The sequence below is a fragment of the Paroedura picta genome, chromosome 3 (assembly GCF_049243985.1).
Source record: "Paroedura picta isolate Pp20150507F chromosome 3, Ppicta_v3.0, whole genome shotgun sequence".
Taxonomy (NCBI): Eukaryota; Metazoa; Chordata; class Lepidosauria; order Squamata; family Gekkonidae; genus Paroedura; species Paroedura picta.
The window spans coordinates 131,455,659-131,474,490 of NC_135371.1; the positions used below are offsets into that span (position 1 = coordinate 131,455,659).

The window sequence follows — 18,832 nt, forward strand, 5'->3', positions numbered from 1 at the left end:
ACACCGGAAGAAAACAGAAATTTGGCGGCGCATAGAGTCAGGGAAGCCTGGACTAAACTGCAGAAGGAACTTCCGGTAAAAACGGAAAACCCTCATTGGCCTTCAGTTTCTATCTGTCCCGTGTGGCGTCGCTCTAGGCTGTAGCTTCTCTATGGTGGGTGTTTGGCTTGGCCCCTCATCCTATAAAAACCGTCTAGATCTAGTCCGGAAAGGCCAATAAAATGCGGAAGGGGTGATTGTGGTTTGTCTACGATAGTCATACATATTTTAAAATAAGTCTATGTTTTTATTTTACGTTTCTAGTTCTTCAGCGGGCTGTTTCCGGTTTTTCGGAAATTCTGATTGGTTGCTCCCAAGCTTTGTTTCCGGAAGGCCGTTTCCGGTGGGAGTAAAGGAGTTGCTGAAGGTGAGTGAAGAACGCTTCGCTTTTCTAGTTCTTAGCAGGTAAGCTGGCGGGGCAGGGGAAAGATTCTCTTAGGCTGCCTCTCTTCCTTTCTCCAGCCGCTTATTACTGAGGGTTAGTTGTGACGATTGTGCCCCATTGCTCTGGTCACAGTCTTGTTTTCCAGAATGTTCAAGGTTGCTGAACAATCTACTCTTCTACTGTCTTGTGTGCTTTCCTACGTTTTGCTGTTTTTTGTTTGTACTGATGGATGGCAGGAGCTTGGTGGCCTGGAGTTCACTTGCTCCTGCCTATGGTTTTAGGAACAGGACATTAGAGCAATGCGAAGGAGAGGTTAATACTACTAGTCATGTCTTTGGTTATGTGAATATTGCCCTTTTGGAGGAGCTGTTGTATAAACAAGGTGATGCTGATTAACACAACTTGCTTGTAACTATTGCTTTGAAAAGCAATTTCTTAGTTTATTGTCTGAGTCTTTGAGAGTATATAATACGATTTTGGTCTTTAAGGGAATTGCTCAATCAATCTGCATAACTGTTGTATAAGGTGACCAGATTTTAACATTGGTAAAGCGGGACACCATTGACTGGGGGGGGGGGGTCCTTGATTAAAAATTTGGTCTATATGGAGCAACAAATATTTTCCTAGAATGCAAAAATAGTTTTGTAATATATATTTTTTTTAATTTCAACATAAGTACAATTTGCCAGGTGCCCCAAGATGCCCCTCCAAAAGTGGGACAATCTGGTCACCTTACACTGTTGTACATACTTTGCTACATATTATTATATGCATATGTGTAACTCTGCCATTCAATAAATCTGAGCTTTACAGCATGCAATATATAGGTCTACTCAGAGATAAATATTGCTGTGTTCATGGGGCTTATGCTATAGCTAATTAGATTTTTTTTTAAATGGTTAGGGTGTTTCCTTGACTTTTTGAAGGTATAAAGTTATCATGGCACAAATCACTGTAGTCTTGCTTTGCTCTCCCTATTGTGCATTTTACTTTACTTTCTTGATTTTGTAGACTGCAACAATGGCTGGTCGCAGAGCTGCTTTGAAAGCAATAGACTGGGTGGCTTTTGCTGAACGAGTACCTTCCAATCAGAAATCCATGTTCAATGCCCTGAAAACACGCAGTGATGCGCTCGCAGCCAAGTAAGTATTTTCTAAGAAGGGCATTTGTGGGGCAGGAAGACCTTTTTCCAGGAGAAATCCTTCTTTATGTTTGGGGCAGAGGAGTTTCAAGCTGGATTTATTGGTGACACTAATTTTTACTAGAGTGAATTATGTTCTATTGGTAGAATTAATTGGCTCTAAACCAGCTTGATATAGTGGTTAGGAGTGCGGACTTGTAATCTGGTGAGCCGGGTTTATTTCTGCGCTGTCCCACATGCATCCAGCTGGGTGACCTTGACCTCGCCACAGCATTGATAAAGCTGTTCTGACCGGGCAGTAATATCAGCTTCACCTAGCTCACAGGGTGTCTGTTGTGGGGAGAGGAAAGGGAAGGTGACTGCAAGCCATTTTGAGACTCCTTCGGGTAGAGAAAAGAGGCATATAAGAACCAACTCTTCTTCTTCAGTAATATCAGGGCTCTCTCAGCCTCACCTACCTCACAAGGGTGTCTGTTGTGGGGAGAGGAAAGGGAAGGCGAATGTAAGCTGCTTTGAGACTCCTTCGGGTAGAGAAAAGCTTCATATAGAAACCAACTCTTCTTATTACACTGGTTTGGCAAAGTATTTAAGGTCAGGGCTCCATTTATTAACTGTTAATGAAAAAGTTGGTTGAAGGGGATGGATTTGGATAATTGCCTTTATATTATCCTTTATTCAGCCTACAAACCTAACATGTTGCTTATCTTTATGGAAAAAATGGTTGTAATGAAATATTGGTGATCTGCATTATCAATAGTGTGATTAAAGTTTAATACAACTGCATTCTGAAAGTTGTGAGTGTGAAGTACAGTATATCAAATATGATTTTCCTTTATAGCTGCTGAAATTCATTTATTTGTTTTAAGGTTTAACTGAAAGTCCTTTATCAAGATCAAGGAAAACTGTCCAAAACTGGCACTAGCCAAGTCTAGTCTTGATATAGATAGCTAAATGCAAATTCATCTTTTGGAAATATTTTTGTCTTGCCATTCTTGTATAGCAAAAGGGAGGTTACAAACATGACCTTAAAGCCAAACAACAGCTTTATGCTTTGACAGTTCTTTTTTTCTCCTTGGAGTCTAGAGTTGGAAGCATATTCTTGATTAGCATATTGACAATCCATATACCTGTCAAGAATAAGCTTGCTGAAAAAGAGCAGTCCTGTGTAGACCTTATGAAAAAACCATCAGATGATGTTTTGCAAACTACTTCCAAAACATTCTTTCAACATTTTTATTTTGCATAATTTACTCCATGCCATTCTTCACAATGGGAATCCAAAGTGCATTACATTGTTCTCCTGTTCTAATTTTTTCTCTCATAACAACCCTGTGACATAGATTAGTTGCACATGTGTGACTGGCTGAAGTGACTGAGCAAGCTTCCATTGCAGAGCAAGCATTCAAGCCTTGGTATTATATTCTGTCATTCTTAACACTACAGAATGCTGTCTTCACAGGGCAGCGATCTGAAAAGTTTAGGAATAGGCAGACAGATTATACCACATTGGGATATGTGTGAAAATTTAAATCTTAGCTGTCCACTAACAGTTCTAGCACTAACAGTTCTTACAAAATTCACTTAAGATTTGCTGAAGCTCAGATAGCATTAGCAGCTTTAACTAGCCACCCTTAAAATGCATGATAAGAATGGGGATTAGGTGTAGAATGGGGATTAGGAGTAGAACCAGAAATATCATGATGTTTCTAATAGTTGAAATGTATTTTTTCTATTAACAGGCTTACTTCTTTGCCGGAATCTCCTCCAGCCATTGACTGGGCTTTTTACAAAACTACAGTTGCAAAACCTGGCATGGTAGATGAATTTGAGAAGAAGGTAAGGCCAAGTTGTAATATTTGACTGCTTTGGATGTTCTGGAATCTCAAGTAGGACTGTCTGTGTGAGAACTAAGTCAGAACTTACACTGATCGGGATACTATTTTTCAGCAGGCTTCTGCACTTGCAGAAAAAATGCTGTAGCACTCAGGCCTACTCTGGTGATAACATTTTTCCTTCTATCCTCAGTATAGCAACTGTTGCCAGGGAAAGGATATGTAGCTATGAAACCTCTTCATTTTCTTCTAAGAGTAAGGCTATAAAAACAAAGCAATCATTGTGCTGATTTTCATGGGGAGGGCATGAGCTCTGAATATGTGTCAGAATATATAATAGTAGCAGAATATTCCTTTATTGTGTGCATTTTACTTATGGTCCAGAATTCTGGCCATTCCTTATTTACTTGGTCTTTATTGTTACTTTTTTACTTTTTGTAAGATCACTGGCAGGTTGAAACTTTTAACCTTAGCACCATTAATGTGTCTTTAATACTACCAATAAATCTTCTCTATGTGCAGTGTAAATTAATGATCCAAATCATATGTCCCTTGTGCTTGGCTGTTTCTTTGCCTGTCAAGATAGCTCATGCTTTTTTGAATGAAGCATCATAGTTCCTGTACAAGTATAATTCTAAGGCATTCGTAACCTGCTTCATTGAAGCAATAAATGCTTCATGGTCCTAGTATTGTCCGGAAATTGATCTTTTAAAAATGAATCCCTGTGAAGGCAAGACATTAATGTGGCCACTCTTTTCTCCATTTGTAAATAAGGTCATAGCAGGGCTAGCCTTAATAGCTGGAATTAGATTTCAAGTTCCTGATTCATGTATTGAACATGCCTACATTCTCTGGCTTGGATATTTATCTGTAACAGTGCATAGTTAAGAGACTATGCTTGAAGAAGGCACTGGCAGAGCTACATGAGAAAAGCTAACTGACAGCATTTATAACTGATAGACTCAAAAGATAACAACCTTAAAAATATATTATCTATATTTCACAGTATAAGGCATTTAAAGTTCCTGAGCCTGTGGACACTCTGTCGGCTGAGATAGAAGCCCAAGAACAAGCAGCTGTAAGTAACTGCCCAGCATTTCTTCAGTATATGTCAGTGGTAGATTTTAATGAGCCATAATTTCTGCTCACATTGTATCTTGGGAGAATGGTTTGGACATTATTCTCTGTTCATAGCTTATCTTACTCTCTTAGTTGTGGGAGCATATACGTAGACTCCTTTTCCTGAAATTTTAACATTGATAAGATAAAGTTACATATCTCTGAGTATATTCTTATTTTAAAAAGAAGTAGAGATCTCTTGCTATCGTCAGACAGACCTTACAGCATTTAGGGTGGGCACAAAGAAGAAAATTAAGTGCTGTACAACAGTGGTCCCTAACCACCAGGCTGCAGCCCGGTGCCGGGCCGCGAAGGACTCAGCACCGGGCTGCGGTTCCCTCTCCCTGCCCCCCCCAGTGAGAAACTTCCCGGGCCGCAAGCAAATTGGCCACCAAAGTGGCCAATTAGCTTGCGGCCCAGCAAGCTTCTTTTTGCGGGAGAGGAGGGAAAGGGAAGCGCGGCCGCCGGCACCAACGCACATGCGTGGCAGGTCCGCACATGCGCGTTTATACCATGCGCGGCTGCAAACGCGCTTGCACATGTGTGTTTGCGCATGGGCTACCACGCATGAGCGGCACCCAGATTGCCCCCCCCATTCCGCAGCCTGACAAAGGTTGCGGACCACTGCTGTGCAACCATATGAAATTGGCAAAGAATCAACAACAATCCAGTGACTAACAGCTTACCATAATACTTGAAATGGCAATAATGCTCCAAAGTGCATATAAAAGGCAATAAATAAAGGAGACCATAGCAATTAAAAGAGACACAACAGCAACCATAGACAGAAACTTATGAGAGTTTACTCTTCTTCAAAGGTCCACTGGAATTTTTACTGGCTTCTGGAGGCCATGGCTGAAAATACATAATTTCTGGGATGGTATTTAATGTAATGTATCCCCTATGATGTTGTATGTAAACCACCCTGAGCCATATGGGAGGGCGGTATAGAAATCAAATTAAATTAATACTGAATGTAAATTCCTATACCTTCACTGTATGGAATTTACAGATGTTAAATGGCTGACATTTTGGAAACAGGAGTTCATCATCAGGCCAACTACAGCTTCTTTTCATATTTATCAGTCAAATTTTCATGGCAGCTTTGGATACGTCTGAGTGTTCGAATCTGAACCACAAAGTTAAGCCTCCTTGGCAGTTTAGAGTTTCATCAGGATGCTGACTGAATAATGTACTTTTTTTGCAGAACAAGAGCGCTGCTGCCTATATAGAAGCCTCAAAAGCCCGTGTTGTCGAGCATGAAAAAGAGGTAAGCTGGTGGTTTCCTTGATACAAACGGGCACAAGTTCATGTTGTTTGTCTCTCAGTGGGATGGATCTATCAGTTTGTCAGCAAGCGATGCTGCTGGATGTGGTGCATCATTCCCCCCCCACATGCACACAGTCCCTTCTGACTCCTGGGTAGTTAATTCCTGGGGTTGCAGGACCTGTGTGGACCAATGGCCCTGCTGGCCAGAGGTTTAGTAGGGTAAAGGAGGACAGCTTTATCCCTTCCTTCCCCTTGTGGAAGTAGAGGGGAGAATTTTGCTTTCTTCCCTCTACTCAATTTCAACCCTAGCCTGTGTGACTGTTAGTCCATGTGAGGGCTCTGATATGGATAACCAAGACAAACCTGATCTAGTCAGATCTGGGAAGCTAAGTAGGGCCAACCCTGGCTAGTATTTGAATGGGAGACCTCCAAGAATTTTGATGGTTCCTCCAAGGAACATTAAGAGTCATTATGTGGAGACAGGTAATGGCAAACCACCTGCAAACGTCCCTTTGCCTGCCTGCCAGACAGTCCTTGGATCTCCTGGGTACACTACACACACGTCATCTGATTAAATCTTTATCCATAGTTCCTCTATATATTTGTGAAACAGCCTGGGGGGTGGAGCGTGTCCGGCTGCCCAAGTTGGAATAGAGCCAAACAGGGCTGGCTGCACCCTGATTGGCCCTGCCCCTACAGCTCCCGCCCTTCCTCCCTGGACGCTAGCCACATTCCTCTTAGCTGCGCCAGAGACAGAGAGAGACACAGAGAGCCCTGCCAGACTGAACACGAGCCTTCATCCCCCTCCTATCGCTCCTGCTGCAAAGGAGGCAGAGAGATACACAGCCACCCCTGCTGTGACAGAGGGAGAGTCAGACAGAGAGAGCTGCCCCAAACTGCACACCAGCTCTCCTTCCCTCCTACAAACCATCCCTAATTACCTGCTTTGCCTTCTGCATAGCACACTGACACGCAGGGAGTGGGTAGAAAGGAACACACAGATAGATCTGCACCTCCCAGTGTCCCCTGGGTCCTAGCACCCATTACATTTCTGTTTGTAACGGGCTTTCTTGGTAGTAAGTCCATATGAGGGAATACAGCAAAGATCTGCATACTTTGCACCCTGTGGATCACTGAATCCAACCTAATAAGTTCTGTGTTAAATATGCTTCTTTATGAACTGATGGCTTCTTGTTTCTTTTCCTTTCTTTCAAGCTCCAAAAGATAAAAAACATGATTCCTTTTGAGCAGATGACAATTGATGACTACCATGAGGCATTTCCTGAAACGAAACCAGACAAAGTAAAAAATCCATATTGGCCGTACTATCCGATTTCAGAGTTGTGAAACCTCCATGTCTGAGAGCACCTTGTGATGACAGTCGAATCTAGAATCTCTCAAATAAAGCAATTGTATTACACCCTGTAGTTTGCATTGTTCTATCCACTACAGCCCCAAGATATCTTCCCCTTCAGTTTTGGCCAGCTCAGACCTCACCAGCATGTATTTAAACTTGGAATTTTTGTCCCACTTTGCATTACCTACATCAAACTTGACTGATACTCTTTTCATCACTCCTCCAATTCCAAATCATATATGTATGCATTAAATCGCACATCTCCCAATGCTATTGTGGGATCCTGCTGCTCACTCCCGTACAATTGCAACAACTGTCTATTTATTTATTTTTCAATTTATATACCGCCACTCCCTGAATGGTCTTGCGACGGTTCGCAAAATAAGAAGAGTTGGTTCTTATAAGCTGCTTTTCTCCACCAGAAAGAGTCTCAGAGCAGCTTACAGTCGCCTTCCCTTTCCTCTCCCCACAACAGACACCCTGTGGGGTGGGTGAGGCTGAGAGAGCGCTGATATCACTGCTCGGTCAGAACAGCTTTATCAGTGCTGTGGTGAGGTCAAAGTCACCCAGCTGGCTGCATGTGGGGGAGTGTGGAATCAAACCCGGCTTGCCAGATTAACATTAAAATACCTTTAAAAACATTAAAATACAATAAAACCCAATAAAATTACAACAACAAAGGCAGCAGTGGTCACATCCTCTTCACCCAATCCTATCCCTCCTTGTTCAGCCAGAGGCCAAGTCCTCTTCTGGTGGGAGTGGGAGCAGATCTAATAGACCTTTTCTTTCTTTCTGCTTCTAGCCATTTAACCAATTTTAATCTATAAAAGGAGCCTTTGTGGCAGTATTTTATCAAAAGTCTTTTGGGAATCCAAGTATATAATGTCAAAGAATTCCCAAAGGCTGGTGAGGTAGGACTTTCTTTCATAGCAGCTGGGATTAGTTTTCCCTTGATGTGTTTAATATACCTGTCTTTAAGAACCATTTCTGCTATTTTATCCAGAACAGATGTTAAGTTGTCTGTACTTTTCCAGATTCCCCTTAGCCCCCTTGAAAACACTGTAATATGTTCTACTTTCTAGACCACTGGTATGGAAGCCAGTTTTAGCAAACCAACTTTAGCAAGGTTACCTATACAGGTTTTGCATTTGAGTTCTTTAAGATGTTAGAAGTGTCAGAGTGGAAGCCTTTGTAACTAAATTCCCTCAGTGAAAATGCAGTGGTAAATGTGCAAAGCACTTTGTTAACTCTCTGGACAACCTGAATTGCCAGTTACATTAATGGACATGACACACAGGCTAAGATCAGGGCTAATCTGATCCAATACAAATATAACTTGAAAGGAAGGGGGATTGTGGCTCTGATTGTCTTTCCTGCCAAAATTCCCTGTATAATAATTAAATTTTCTTAACATCAGAGATTTAAAAAATCTTTCCAAATGACAGCAGTTCCACGAGTTGTTTTGCTCTCTCTACAATTTGCATTCAAACAAATAGTATAAAACAGTATTTCTTAACTTCTGTTGGATATCTGTTCCACTATATATTTCTGGTAAGGCCTTGGAGGAGGAGTGTCTCATGGCTTAAGTGCCACTCAGTGCTTAACACCCAGTCAGGGTGGCTGTCCCGCCCCTGAGTGCCACCTCCTCCAACTGGCTTGGCTGTCTGTCCAGTGGCCAGCCCCCACCCCTGACTACCCACTCCTCCTTCCACTTCCCTCCGAGGCTTGGAGGCTGCAGATCGCTGCTGTGTGAGAATTGCCCCTGCTGGTGAGTTCCATAACAGCTGCCTGCAGTCTTTCTAGGTCCTGGGGGATGGGGAAGGCTGTCCGCAAAATTTTCCACTCCACCCCTCTAATCTAGCGCCTGTTGTATCCATGAATGCAGTTGGCTTGGCCTTGTGTGTGTGTGTGTGTATTTCATCTCTCTCAAAACAAAGGTGTTTATAACTGAAGTCCTAAGAACATTACTTTAATTCTCAAGCTGGAGAGCAGAAAAGGGAAAAAATCAAATTGAAGATGGTTTAAAAGTGTAATAGTTTGTAATTGCATAGGAATATATATATGCTCTGGTTCAGGAATAATACAGTGTTCAAAAGTGCTACTTTAGGTGTGCTTTGTATGTGTGAAATCTTTTTCTCCCTTTGAACTCCCATACCATGGCACAAATTGCTTCTGAAAGTCACCAAATTCTAATTAGCCGCATGCGATTGTTACTTGCAAAGATCTATTGAGTGACCTAACACTTGAATTTAGGTAGAGAAATAAAAAACATACTTCACTAAAACCACACCTAGCCACAAATCTATTTTAATGAAGAAGATCCTAATGCCATATTCCATAGTAGAAAGTCACCCACTGATTCAGCGCTAGAAGAGCTCCAAACAAGGTCCATTCCCCACAACATAAATGTAGCTGAATTGTAACACTTTGTAAATGCTACATTACGCACAAAGTCGTACATAAACTGAAACACTCCCGTAACATTTGCTTTTTTTATAGCACTTCGGAGGGAATGGTAAAAAGAGGATTCTCCCTAAAAAAAGTGCTTGACTTCTGAGAACAGCCTGCAACACATCAGCAAAAGACTTGTGCGTTCTCAAAATAGCGTTAGAAAGAAGGTCCCTCCTCTGCTTCCACCCCCAAGCTTCCCAGGGACAGGAATGCCCCCCCCCCCTTACAAACCATATAAAGCAACAAACAAATGAGCATGCTTTTTGTTTGGCTGAAGGTATACCTCCCTCCTGGTTTAGCCTTCTGTAAAAAGCCATTTTTTGGAGGAAATTACCACAAAATACAAATTAATTAACACATATTCGTTGCCACGTGTGTTTTTGGATTGTTTAAAAATAAAATTTAAAGGGAAAGGGGCATTTCAGAGCCACAAAAGAGCCGTTTCATTGGCTCTTCAGTTTGATTGACGGGCAGAGACAGGCAGAAGCGCCACAGATTTAGAACAACTTGTTTGCAATTTCTGCAAGACCGATAACATGTGCGTTACCAAAAAAGCGCTATGGGTGCATGAATATTGCACTACAAACTGCACTGTGTGAAATGTCAAAATTCCACTACAAATTGTAGTGGTTCAGGCTGCCGTGGACATCCAGCAACACTGGCAGATGTGTGGAATTGCCCCAAGTTTTTTCTCATCATTAATTACTTGTCTGTCTCAAACAGTGACTCAACTAATATATGTTATTCAATACAGTGTAATTTCTTGGAGGAGCTTTTTGAGGCTGTTAAAATTAACACATTTTCTTTGTAACTTGAGAATGCCAAAACAGAGTAAAAGTTGACAAGATCTTCTCTACATCGTCATCATCACCATATAATGATGATGATGATGATAATAATAATTTTATATTTAGGTTGCCCTTTTGAAATGTGCAGAGCGGTTGCAATATACAAAATGACCCCCTCTAAAATTTCCAGACAGGGGAGTCCTCTAGCATAGCCATCCCAACCTGTGGGCCACGGACCACATGTGGTCCTTCGACTAATTGGAGGTGGGCCCCGAAGGACGCCTTCTCCCTCCCCCGGCCCTTTACTTCATCCCCCCCCCGGCCCTTTACAATACACTTCATTGTTGTGGCGTGTCTGTATCTTATTTTGAAGGGATGTTTAAACATTACCATAGCGATCAGAGAGCGCTAGGGCAGTGGTTGAGAGTAGAGGAGTAAACTACCCCCCCCCACCGGGCCTCAGTAAAAGGTGTTGAGTGGTCCCCAGCGTTGAGTGGTCCCCAGTGATAAAAAGGTTGGGAACCACTGCTCTAGCAGGGAGCTGATCTTCTGACTTCTCGTACCAGCAGTGGAGCCAGCTATTTCGGCAGATGTTACAGTGGGCCTCGACCATAAGCCCGGTGCAACAGTTCCATCTTGCACGCCCTTTCAGAACTGATTGAGATCCCACAGGGCCCTGATCTCTCCTGGGAGTTCATTCCTCTAGGCTAGGACCTGGCCCTGGTCAAGGCCAGTTTCACCTCTCTCGGACTGGGAACCCTGAACAGATTGTGAGCTGATCATCAGAGAGCCAGTTTGGTGTAGTGGTTAGGAGTGTGGACTTCTAATCTGGCATGCCAGGTTCGATTCTGCGCTCCCCCACATGCAACCAGCTGGGTGACCTTGGGCTTGCCACGGCACTGATAAAACTGTTCTGACCGAGCAGTGATATCAGCGCTCTCTCAGCCTCACCCACCCCACAGGGTGTCTGTTGTGGGGAGAGGAATGGGAAGGCGACTGTAAGCCGCTTTGAGCCTCCTTCGGGTAGGGAAAAGCGGCATATAAGAACCAACTCTTCTTCTTCTTCTTCTTCTTCATAAGGCTCTTAGGGGATTATAGGGGAAGAGGAGGTCCTGCAGCTATGTTGGTCCCAGACCATTTAGTGCTTTAAAGGTTAACACCAACACTTTGAATCTGATTCAGTCTCCAGTCTGGAGCCAATGCGGCAGAGCAAGCTCTGGAGTTATATGTGCTTTCCCTGTTAGGACTTGCGTAGGTACATTTTGAACCAGTTGGAGTTTATGGAACAATCTTAAGCCCCTGCACAGAGCGAATCGCAGAAGTCTAATCTAGAGGTGACTGTTGCATGGATTACTCTGGCTAGGTCAGGCTTTGAGAGATTGGGTGCAAGCTGCCTTGCCTGGCATAGGTAGAAAAATGTACTGTTCCTTCCATTGAAAAACCCTTTTCTACTTTATTGTGTTCTGGTTAAATGAGAAAGAGACAAATGGGGTTAGGTTTGAAGTATTTGAAGTATAAGTTCCCCCTTCCTGTTTAACTTGTATGCTGAGATCATTAGAGATTGAACTCAAAGAATCAAACACTGGAATTAAGATTGGATTTAAGAATATAAATAATCTTTGGTATGCTGATGACTCTACCCTCCTGTCAGAAACTAAGGAAGGCCGAGAACAGCTGATTAGAAAGGTCAATGAAGAAATTTGGCCTTAAACACTAAAAAGACCAAAATATTGACCACTACAAAAAAACACAGGCATGTCACAACAACGATTGAATGTGTTCAAGAATTCATTTATCTTGGATCACAAATTGATGTGAGTGGCAATTGCAGTATGGAAATAAAACATCAAATTGCTCTGGGTTGCTCAGCAATTATGAGCTTGAACTGAACATGGAAAACCAAGGACATAAGCCTTACCAAATATAGATTAGTTAGAATTATCATCTTTCCAGTAGCCACTTATGGGTGTGAAAGTTGGACGATGGAAACTGGAAAAGAGAAGAATTAATTAATTTGATCTCTAGTGTTAGAGAAGGCTTCTGTGGGTTCCATAGACAGCAAAAGTCACTAACAAGGGAATACTACAGTGCATAAAACCTGATATATCACTGGTAGGCAAAATCATGAATCTCCGGCTCACTTTGGCCACATCATGTGATCCAACTCAATGGAGAAAGGAATTATGCTAGGATTGGTCAGTGGAAAAAGGAAACAAGGCCGACAAAGGGCACGGTGGTTGGATGCGATTAGGATGGACACCGGCCAGAACATTGCACGGCTGAGGGAGGAGGCACAAGATTGTGATCATGGCGACAGCTGTGCCATGGGATTGCCAAGAGTCAGACATGACTGAATGGCTGACAACAACAACAGCTGTTTCTCACACCTTGAGTTTGATTTTGTTTCATTACTTTATGTATTAGAATTATTTGGTAATTTGAATTCTCAGCTGTAAGGTTTCAAAAATGACCCTTCAGATGTAGTGTGCATAGCTGGCAAAGAGAACTGAAAACAGCAAATGGAACAGTTATAATTCTAACTGCCTGGAGCAACAAATAGTGGTACAATAGCCCAGGCAGAGCAAAAAGAAAACTCTTCCCCACCAGTTTACACGCAAAGCATGCCTCTCCACCCCCCAAAAAAAATTTTGGGAAAAAGATCATTTCTTAAAATCTTCAAGGCTCAGGATTCCAAGAGGCATGGCAGTAAAAAAAAGCACTCTACATCTATGGATAGGTGCATAGGCGTTTAAACTGAGAACTTTTTTTTTTAATTGCCTTGCATCACGGTCCCTTTAAAAGAGGGAGAAAGGTGATTGGCCATCTGTCTTGATTGACAGGTGGATGAGAGGAGTATGTCTAGCATGTTCCCCTCTTTCGCCATTTCAAGCAGGAGTGGCAAGACACACATTGTCTTGGAAACCATAATGTGAGACCACAGGCTCAAACACCAGTATATCACCATCAGTGTTGAGAATACTCTATTCTTGTAAAAAGAACAGAAGTGCACAAGCCTCCAATATTTAGCCAAAAAGAGTTGAAAATTGAACTTCAAAGGCTGCAACACAATCGACGCCATGGAGCTCACTATCCCCAGGAGAAGGGGGAGGGAAGTGGGTGCAAAGGTGGGCCCCGGAGATGGAGATAGCACTACGTTGGCTCCGCACAGTTCCTTGGCGTGTGGCTTGCTGGTAGCTCTCCTCCTGCTTGTGCTACGATGTTGGGGGAATCCAGTTTACGTGATTCCCCCACTAACACTTTAAAACGGAGGATGTAGCTGCCAGTTTGCTTCTGGGTCTCTGGATGCTGATGACGTTGTGCAAAGCGCCAAAAATATGGCGTTTTCAAAAGGCGTCTCACTATTTTTCCTGGGTGTGGAACTGCGCTTAGCATTGGTAAGGTCAATTTCCCTCTCCTTGCTTGTTTGAAGATGAAGGGCACAGCAAGTCTAAAAACTTTGCCTTCTTACTTCTTCCATGATGGAGATCAGAGTAAAGTCCAACCTCACTTCTAAAACTTTTGTCCAATACTTCTGGTGTACAAAAGCAGTTTATGTCTTTAGAAATATTCAGATATTGAAGCAAATCACTTCATACTGTTCTGTTCCAAAGCAGATCATGTAAAGAATAAAATGAAAAGGTGGCCATGGACTGTGTATCTTCCACTGGTGGTAAAATGTGAATTGAAAACCACTGTCCTACTTTCAGAAACTAACAAGCCCACCCTTATCCCATCACTGCAGGAAAGGGCCTTGCTTTTCCATGCAACCAGCTAAGTTGAACATCACATTTGCTTAGGAACAAACAATTGTGAATCTCACATGGAAACTGAGCAAGAGATAAAAGATCTCCACATTTCTTCTTCTACACTGAAGAAATTTAAAAAAAAAATCTACCGGTGACACTCTATGGAGTGTCTGATGAGGAAGGCCAGAGGACTGGGTTGCAGGGATGAGGTGTATTCATGGTATAATCGCCAGCACTACAGCCCTAGAATGTAAGTCCCTTTGAAATCATTTTATACTTCCTTGGAAGTAATCAAAGAAACAGTTCTTCTAAGTGCTTTTTTCTCTTTGTGATTGGAAAGAGGCTGGTAATTTCAGATATCTCTGATAATTATGACCCTTTCTTCCGCGTCTCCTCAAAAGCCAAGTCGCTTTAGTGTATTCCATTTCACCTGCTTGATTCATCTACTTGCAATCAACCTAAACCACAGGAGAGAAGAATCGGGGGAAAGCAAGAACCAAAGAGAAAGATGGGATTGGCAGAGTCCCTGGACCCTAATGGAACATTTGTGTTCCCATCCAGATCTGACTGCCTGCATTTTCGATGCTGCCATTAATGAGAACTGCACATTATTAATATGACTCTTAAAAATGCATACCTTCAGCATCTGAAGTTTCTTAGGTCATAAATAATGGAGAAGGGCCATTATGCTTTTCGTTTGTGGGAGAAAGTTGCGTAAAGTTAATTTCCTAAAAACAATTAGCTCACTTCTAAAGACTCAGACGATCATTGTCTTGGCCACATCCTGAAAATTTACAGGAATTCTGTGTTTTCATTCTTCTTGTGGCATTCTGCGGTCATCATAGTCCGGTTGATCCCATAGGCCCTGTAGATATCCTCTCTGCTGGGAGTCAAAACAGAATATTGTTTGCTCCAGTGAGCCAAAGGAGAGGATGGACAATAGGACTAGGAAAAGAGCAGGACATCAGAAGTTATATTTGTATCCTCTTTCACAGTAGTTTATCTGTTGAAGATATATCTGTTGAATCCACTCTCTGTATTGTGGCCTGACACATTGAGCATCTAGCGAAGGTTTGCAAAAGGTGGAAAAAATAAAAAATGACTCATCTTGGATTAATCATCAAAGCATTCTTGACTACAGTTTGTGTAGTTGTCAGGAACAGCTCCATGAATGTGTATGTCACACTCATATTGCAATTATATGCAGTTACTCCAGTCTAAGTCAAGCTTGTGTCCTCAGTTTAGTTATGGTTAGTTTGAGTGTTGGTCTATTATGTGCATGTTTTTTATTAAGGAACTCCCACTGAAAACACAGAAACCTAGGGCTGGGACATGTCAAAAGGCTGTCAAAGTTTTATGAAGAAACAGTGTTTTCCCTCTGTAAGTCACCCCACTTGCTGGCATTCTGTGGCTTACTTTCACAACCCCTGATCCAGGCCTTTCTCTTGTTATTTCATATCACTCATCTTGTAGATTTCCCCAGTATCTTTAAACATCCCGTGGCGCCCGCGGAGCGCCACGGACTAAATAAAAGAGTAAGCCCTGTCAGGGAGGAGTTAGGGCGGGCCTTGTCCGGCATAAAAACTCGGAGGGACCAATCAGGAGCTGCGAAGCGGCTCCGAGTGTCCATCCAGGACCAAGTGTCCATCCGAGTGTCCATCCAGGACCAAGCCGCGAATGGGGAGCCGCTCCCCATTGGCGGCTTGGCCCGGCCTTGCCAGGCAGGCCGCAGACTCACCTCGCAGATCGCCCTCACAGCACGCGGGGTAAGTCTTCTGGCCCTGCCACTCGCTCTCGCCTTCTGCCGGGCCCGGGCGCTCCTTCGCCACAGCGAAGGAGCGCCTGGCCACGGCAGAAGCCGCCCCCGCCCAGCCCCAACGTTCTCCCGGCTTCTGCCGGGGCCGGCCGCTCACGTTGGGGCTGGGCGGAGAGAGAGACAGAGAGATACAAAGATAGAAGCAGAGAAAGAAAGACAGATGCAGAAAGGAGACTCCACCCTTTCTAGCGCCCGTTGTATTTAAACATACAACGGGCTTTAAATCTAGTCTGTAGAATAAATCTGTTACAATTTGTACAATTTAGGTTATTTCCTCTATTATACTGCTCTAAATGGTTGCAAATAAACAAACTTGAACAAACTCTCATATGAGGCAGGGTTTTTAGCTCACACTACAGACCTGAGGAAGAAGCTGGTGATCTTGCTTCTCTTTGGTTTTCCCCCCTCAGTCATTCACTTTCACACATTCTGCCAATACTCATCTGATAACTCCTAAAATTCTCCAGGTGACGACAGTGAGTCTCCCCAAGGGTTCAGAAGGCTGGCAAATGTGAACACATGCATGCAGGACTCCAGGGAAACATTTTAGAATTTAGAACATATGGAATTTAGAACATTTTTGTCTTCTTCCTCCTACAAGAGCAAGCGTGCTAAAAAGGCAAATGAGATTTGGGGATATATCAAACGGAGTATTGTGAACAGATCACGGGAGGTGATGGTACCGCTTTACTCTGCTCTGGCTTGGCCTCACTTGGAGCACTCTGTTCACTTTTTGAGACCACAGTTGAAGAGGGATGTAGACAAACTGGAGCATGTCCAGAGGAGGGCAATAAAGATGGTGAGGGGTTTGGAGACCAAGAAATATGAAAAAAGGTTGGGGGAGCTTGATCTGTTTAGCCTAGAGAGGAGACAACTGAGAGGAGATTTGATAATCATCTTCAAATATTTAAAAGGCTGCCATATAGAGCGGTGGTCCACAACCCGCGGGCCACGGCCCGGTGCCGGGCCGCGGCTCCTTCTTCCCTCCCCCCCTGAAGCGAGAAGCTCGCCAGACCGCGAGCAAATCGGCCGCCAAAGCGCCCGATTAGCTCGCGGATCGGCAAGCTTCTCGCTTCAGGAGGGGAGGGGAGGGGAGGGAAGAGAAGCTTGCCGAGCCTCAAGCAAGTCGGCCGCTTTAGCTTTAGCTGCCGATTTGCTCGCGGCCCCTAGGGGCCGGGAGGGAGAGCCGCGGCCGCCGGCATGGCGGCAGCACAAATGCGCATGCGCGGACTGCCGCGCATGCACAAACGCGCGTGTGCGGCAGTCCGCACATGCGCGTTTGCGCTGGGGCTGCCGCGCGTGTGCAGGTCCCCGGACCGCCCTCTCCTTCCACTACGCCGCAGCGGTCCGCAGCAAGCGAAACTTTGCGGACCGCTGATATAGAGCAATCGTCTCCAACCCCCCCGTCCGGAGACCGGGACCGGTCCATGGATCAGTTGGTACTGGGCCGCAGCTCCTCTTCCTCCTCCTCCCCGGCTGCTGCCTCGGGGGCAGCCCTGCCACTTTGCCACTGGCTCACCTTTGGTGCTCTCCAGCGGTCGCCATGGCTGGGGCTCCCCCTCAGCATGGCACTGCGCAGCTGCTGCTGGCAGTGCTCACCAGTGGGCGTTGGCAAGTCAGGGGCACCGGCAGGAAAGCAAGTGGAGCAGGGGCTCAGGCGGTGGCAACGTCCCTTGGCAAAAGAATACCCCCCCCCCCGGCCTCAGTAAAATTGTCAAGCGTTGACTGTTCCCGGTGATAAAAAGGTTGGGGACCACTGATATAGAGGGTGGAACAGAGTTGTTCTCTCTTGCCCCGGAGGGACGGACCAGAACAAATGGGATGAAATTAATTCAAAAGAAATTCCATCTCAACATCCAGAAGAAGTTCCTGACAGACAGAGTGATTTCTCAGTGGAACAGGCTTCCTCGGTAGGTGGTAGGTTCTCCATTTTTGGAAATTTTTAAACAGAGTCTGGATAGCCATCTGACAGAGAGGCTGATTATGTGAAGGTTTAAGGGGGTAGCAGGTTATAGTGAGTTATAGTATAGTGATAGAGTTGTGAGTGTCCTGCATAATGCAGGGGGTTGGACTAGATGACCCATGAGGCCCCTTTCAACTCTATGATTAAATGATTCTCTCTCTCTCTCTAGATATATAGATAGAAAGATAGAAAGATAGAAAGAAAGAAAGAAAGAAAAAAGGTATCTTAAACCGCTCCACGGGAGCGGTATAAATAAAACAGTAAGGGCCCTGGCGGAGGGCCCTGTCTGGGATGAGGAAAGGTAGCCATTGGCACCTTCCTCCCGGAATGGCAAGCGGAGGGCCCAATCCCTTGCCATTCCGGGCCCTCTTTTTGCCATTCTGACCCCAAGGGGTCAATCAGCCCCTCGCCACCGAACTGACCAGTCGGAAAGCGCGAAGTATCTCCTGCCCCGCCCCCCCAACCGCTGCCCTCCACCCACACCGCCATTAGGATGCTGACCGCTGTGCCAGCCGGCCACCCACCATGGGCAGCCTGCTGGAGGTGGCAGCGGGTGGAGGCGCTGACCGAAGGATGCCTTGGCGACGGGAGGTACGCAGACCCACGCCCTCACATCCCCTCCACACCTCGCCCAGGGGGGCCGCTCCGCAACCACTTCCCCCCACCCACCGAACGCGGTCTTCCACCCCCCCAAGATACCCCCCCAAGCTACCGAACGCGGTCTTCCACCCCCCCAAGCTACCCCGCGATCCCCCCGCGCTCCGCTGCTGCTTGCACCCACACAGGCACACAAACACACACAGTGTGCACTTCCTCCCCACCTCGCACCCGCGATCCTCCCACACTCCACTGCTGCTTGCACACACACAGGCACACAAACACACACACAGAACGCTCTTCCCACCCCACCTTGCACCCGCCCCCTC

General features: G+C 44.8%; 1 protein-coding gene across 2 annotated transcripts; it reads left to right on the forward strand.

Moving 5' to 3' along the window:
• Positions 1 to 310: 310 nt before the first annotated feature.
• ATP5PD (ATP synthase peripheral stalk subunit d) lies at positions 311 to 7,205 on the forward strand. 2 transcript variants are annotated; one of them, XM_077327870.1, is made up of 6 exons: positions 311 to 406; positions 1,436 to 1,566; positions 3,305 to 3,401; positions 4,404 to 4,475; positions 5,724 to 5,786; positions 7,001 to 7,205. In XM_077327870.1, the coding sequence occupies exons 2-6, from the start codon at positions 1,445 to 1,447 to the stop codon at positions 7,130 to 7,132; spliced, it is 486 nt and encodes a 161-aa protein (XP_077183985.1). In that variant the 5' UTR covers positions 311 to 406; positions 1,436 to 1,444; the 3' UTR covers positions 7,133 to 7,205. The 2 variants fall into 2 exon arrangements, with proteins under 2 accessions (XP_077183985.1, XP_077183983.1); XM_077327868.1 differs by having other exon boundaries at positions 344 to 444.
• Positions 7,206 to 18,832: the final 11,627 nt, after the last annotated feature.

Bases quoted from the DNA above. Each gene is read 5' to 3' on its own strand.
- ATP5PD (XM_077327870.1), top strand. From the start codon at position 1,445: ATGGCTGGTCGCAGAGCTGCTTTGAAAGCAATAGACTGGGTGGCTTTT. The intron at 3,402-4,403 runs GTAAGGCCAAGT...TATATTTCACAG, and splicing joins TAGATGAATTTGAGAAGAAG to TATAAGGCATTTAAAGTTCC. The intron at 5,787-7,000 runs GTAAGCTGGTGG...CTTTCTTTCAAG, and splicing joins TTGTCGAGCATGAAAAAGAG to CTCCAAAAGATAAAAAACAT.